The sequence below is a fragment of the Phaethon lepturus genome, unplaced genomic scaffold (genome assembly GCF_000687285.1).
Source record: "Phaethon lepturus isolate BGI_N335 unplaced genomic scaffold, ASM68728v1 scaffold52665, whole genome shotgun sequence".
Classification (NCBI taxonomy): Eukaryota; Metazoa; Chordata; class Aves; order Phaethontiformes; family Phaethontidae; genus Phaethon; species Phaethon lepturus.
Genome location: NW_010542244.1, coordinates 805 through 5,046, shown reverse-complemented (window position 1 = coordinate 5,046; position 4,242 = coordinate 805). Strand labels below are relative to the sequence as shown.

The window sequence follows — 4,242 nt, the reverse complement described above, 5'->3', positions numbered from 1 at the left end:
GGACCTGATCCCTTGGTTGTCCTGCAGATGCAGGACGGTCTGGTTTGTCATAAGCCCTTTTTTTGCTGAGTTTTGCTTTTCCAGCTGTGGTTCTTGGCCAGCAGGGAAGTGCTGCATGAATTTCGGTGCCCGTAGATGTGCTGCCACCTGCTTGGTGTCTTGTTTTCATTTTTCAGTGCAGTGCCACTTAGGCAGCTGACGGTTTTGTGTCTGTAGACTGTCTTTGAAGGCACCTGAGCAGCTTCCCACAGGCATCCTGTGCAAGGCTAAGCAAGCACCAAGTCGTGGCAAAGACGGTCTTAAGTGGAAGTTTTATACACAGAAGGTGTTACACAGCCCCTGGACAGAACTGTTTCTGTGGCATCTAGGGTTACAAACTCAAGTACGGTTAAAAACTCCTGTAGGGTTACAAGAAAATGCCATAGCAAATCTCTGCGGCAGGGTTTGCAACCTGGGTAACACAGATCAATTAACTAGATTTCCAGGCTGGAAAATGCAAGAAAAAAAAGAGCATTGGAAAATGAAAGGATAAACTCTGGTAAAGGTATCAGAAGTCTTCTTTAGTGGCTGGTTTGGATCAGGTGGTCAGAGACTTGGGGGGACATCTGTCCTCGGAAGCTCTGTCACCCTTGTGTCTTCCCTGCTCTGGAGGATGCAGTGAGGCTGGGGCTGCAGGGATGTTTGTAACCAGCACACGAGGGCTGACCTAGGCTCGCTCTGTCCTTCTCTTTGCCAGGGGTCCAGCCCAGCGGGAGGCTGTCTCGTTGCCTTGTCGTGTGACTACAGGATCATGGCGGAAAACCCCAAATTCAGCATCGGCCTGAACGAAGCCCAGCTGGGCATTGTGGCTCCCTTCTGGTAGGGCAGTGCCTCCCACTTGTAGTGTCATGTGTAGGTCTCTAAAAAGAATTAATCTTCAAGGAGTTTATTAATCAGTTTAGCTGGCTGCTGAGATGATGTTTTATGTGTCAGTGATCAGGTAGTTGCAGCTGCAGGACACAGCACTTCATTTCTTTGTCCTATTCTGCAGGTATCTGACAAGCTTTCAGACTGCACAATGTCCTCATGTCCTTCACCAGTGAGGACCTCAGTTCTGAGTCTGCAGTCAACTCCGAAACTAGGGCTGGGAGATCTCCCTGGTCAGGCTCAGTCTGGGAATATGCTTTTCTGCGGGCACAGGCTGTGTACCTGCAAAATCCCATAGCTGTGGAGATCCCTGGAAGTGTAGGGGCACTAATATACTAAGGCATGGAGCCTTGGTTGCCCTGAGAACGTGTAACTATACTGTTGGAAAGGAGCTTTCACGTCACAGCGAGTGGGCACAGCTGGGACCTGTGCACTGAGGCTGATAGAGCAGCTCTCGTGGAGAGGAGGGTGAACTCTGTCAGGGCAGTACCGAAAATGGCTCTGCTCGCCTGACTTTACACAGCGTGGCTGAGCCCGCAGCTGCTGTTCAGAGACCTGTGCCCGGGCTGTGGGACCAAGTGTGCTCTTAGCTCCGATGTCTGGGCGCGGTACTGTGGCTTGTTCTCCGAATCTCTTCTAGGTTTAAGGACACGTTTGTGAACGTTGTGGGACACCGAATTGCTGAACGCTCCCTCCAGCTGGGCTCCCTCCACGCTGCACCCGAGGCCCACAAGTTTGGCCTTGTGGATGAGCTGGTGCCAGAGGAGAAGCTCCAGGAGAAGGCTGTGGCTGTTATGGCACAGTGGCTGGCCCTTCCCGGTAAGGGTGGCACCTCTGGCAGAGGAAGGGGGGATCTGATCTGCGTGGGAAGGACAGGTACTGGGGCTGGTACCTGGGAGCGACGTAACAGTTTCCATTTAAAGGGAAGGTGTGAACGGCTGGGAGGTAGGAAAGCTCAGCACAGCGGTCCAGGCAGCCTTGGACTAACAGAGATGTGCTTGCCTATGCCCCTGCGTGGAGGACACCATGCTGGGTGTGCAGGGCATGTGGCTCCAGCTCGGCTTGCCCTGCCAGTCCTGCTGAGTCAGTCCGGAGGTGCCTGACCTCCAGATATGAACTGAATCTCTGTGTCTGTCAGTGGAGGTGTTACCCCAGGAAAGCTGCCGTGGAGTTGAGGGAACAGGCTGGGCGAGAGTGCCTGGGTGGCTGCCAGTCCACCTTTGTGGTCTGGATCAACTCATGTCACTCTGCTGAGCTGAGGATGGCAATGGGGGTGTGAGGACAGACACCAAACGCAGAGGTCACGTGCAAGTTTGGGCTGCTCCAGCTCTCTACCGGCTGGGGCTTGATCTGAGCTACCCCTTCCCTTGCCACCTCCTGAGCGCTGCAGGGAGGTGCAGCTACGTATCAGCCTTCAGCTGCTCTTTTTGTAGAAACCTGAATGAAACTGGGTAGAACTGGATGGGTCCCAGGGCTGTCACTTTGTGTCCCAGCCTTGGAAAAGGGTCCCTAAAGAGCTCTCTCCCCTGCTGTCCTGGCGTCAGAGTGAAACCTCAGCCCCCAAGAGTGGGGAGCATGTCTCAGCTGTGCTCTCTCCTGACTTCCAGGAGGCACCATGCAGATCATTCCCCAGAGCCAGGGGAAGTCTTCTGGGTGTTTGTAGCTCAGAGGTGCTGGAGCAATTCGGGGTTCCCTGTGTGTGGAGACGTTGGTCATCATATTGCTGCCGCTGTTGCAGCACACGGAGAGCACGTATGCAACATCCATGCAACAGATGTGCAGCCGCATCATTGCACGTGGCTCTGTGTGTGTGTGAGCAGATGTGTGCTCGAGGCTTTGGTCAGCTCCGGCAGCATCCACATATCCGTACTGAACTGGCCCCAAGCCTGTCATCGGGATGATCTCAAGGGGACGGTGCCGCTGGCTTTTGTACGGCATGCTTGGCATGAGCAGACTGTCTTGTCAGAGGTCAAAAGGGTTGGGTTGAGGGAGCTTAGAGCCAGAGCAGTTTCAAATAGCAGAGGATTTTGTTCAGTTACAGCCATCCTGAGCCCAGTGGTGGTGTATTGGGGTGGGGGCTGGAGGGTGCAAAGAAAAGGAGGTGCACAACTTTTTGTCATCTGTCCCAGTAGATCAGGGGTTTCCCCACTGAGCAGTACAGACCATAATTTATTGTATGAGAATTTATCCAGTTCAGCTTCCAGCCGGTGGGATTTTCTTACACCTTTCCCCGCTGGTTTAAAGAGCCCTTTGGTGTGCTGTACCTCCCCCTTGGAGGGACCTGCACATGCTGGCGTGGCCGAGAGCTGGTCGGAGGTGAGGACCGTGCGTGTTCCCCATCCTTGCTCTCCTCTCCGCAGACCATGCCCGTCAGCTCACCAAGTCCATGATGAGGAAGGCGGTGTTGGACCGCCTCGTAGCTCACCGGGAGGAAGACATTCAGAACTTCATCAGCTTCATCTCAAAAGAGTCCATCCAGAAGTCACTTCGCATGTACATGGAGATGCTGAAGAAAAAGAAGAGCTGAGGAGCCAGCCAACCGGGGCCCGGTCCCAGGAGCTTGAGTGACCCTCGAAACGCTGCAGTAGCTGTAGACTTTCACAGTGAAGCCATCTGCAGTGTCAGCAGTTGGTGATGTGCTGCCTGCTCCCGTGGCCGCCCCAACCGCCCCTTCCCCGTAGTCCCCATAGAGTGCCTGACACCACCGCTGCCTTTCCTGAGAGCGAGGAGAGCTGCATGCTCAGCTCCCCCAAGGAACGGACAGGGAGAGGGTCTTGACGCTGCTGTGGCCCGAGCCCGCTGGTCCTTGGATATCCTCCCTCCTGTCCAACAGGTAATTGTGAAATGAGATTTGTCAATAAAGTCTTTGATGAGGTAGGAGATGGATGCTTCATTCCCCAGCCTGTCTGCGATCACCGCTTCCAATGACGGAGCAGCTGGCTGGTGGCCTGTCCCTGAGCTCTGGTTCGTGGTGGGCTGGGAGGGCTCCACCATGAGCCACGTGGGCTGCAGCCGGCTGCGACCCTTCTCCAGACCGGGACCCAGAGCAGCCCATGCCCAGGGCTCATTGGATGGGGCTGCAGGGAGCCCCTTCACGGGGGCTTGTGGTGGGAGCTGGAGCTGGATCGTGGTCTGTGGCCGCTGGAGGAGCTCAAGCCGTCAGCTTCACCTCGACCGGGTAGTGATCGCTGACTGCCAGGGCCTGGAGGAGGGCGAGAGATGGGCAGGTGTAACACAAGGGTTCGGCGAACCCCTCACCCCTCGCGGTGCCGATGGGGCTGGCAGGGCGGCTCTGATCGCCCTGCCAGAACCTTCCACCTGCTGGAGGGGAACGCG

The 4,242-nt window shown here is 55.6% G+C and overlaps 1 protein-coding gene across 1 annotated transcript; it reads left to right on the top strand.

Moving 5' to 3' along the window:
- The first annotated feature begins 742 nt into the window (after positions 1–742).
- Positions 743–3,786, top strand: LOC104615687 (enoyl-CoA delta isomerase 1, mitochondrial-like). The gene is made up of 3 exons (XM_010287963.1): positions 743–858; positions 1,547–1,725; positions 3,267–3,786. Exons 1-3 carry the CDS (start codon positions 791–793, stop codon positions 3,431–3,433), a joined length of 414 nt encoding a protein of 137 aa, XP_010286265.1. The 5' UTR covers positions 743–790; the 3' UTR covers positions 3,434–3,786.
- Positions 3,787–4,242: the final 456 nt, after the last annotated feature.

Bases quoted from the DNA above. Each gene is read 5' to 3' on its own strand.
- LOC104615687 (XM_010287963.1), top strand. From the start codon at position 791: ATGGCGGAAAACCCCAAATTCAGCATCGGCCTGAACGAAGCCCAGCTG. The intron at 859-1,546 runs GTAGGGCAGTGC...AATCTCTTCTAG, and splicing joins GGCATTGTGGCTCCCTTCTG to GTTTAAGGACACGTTTGTGA. The intron at 1,726-3,266 runs GTAAGGGTGGCA...TCCTCTCCGCAG, and splicing joins ACAGTGGCTGGCCCTTCCCG to ACCATGCCCGTCAGCTCACC.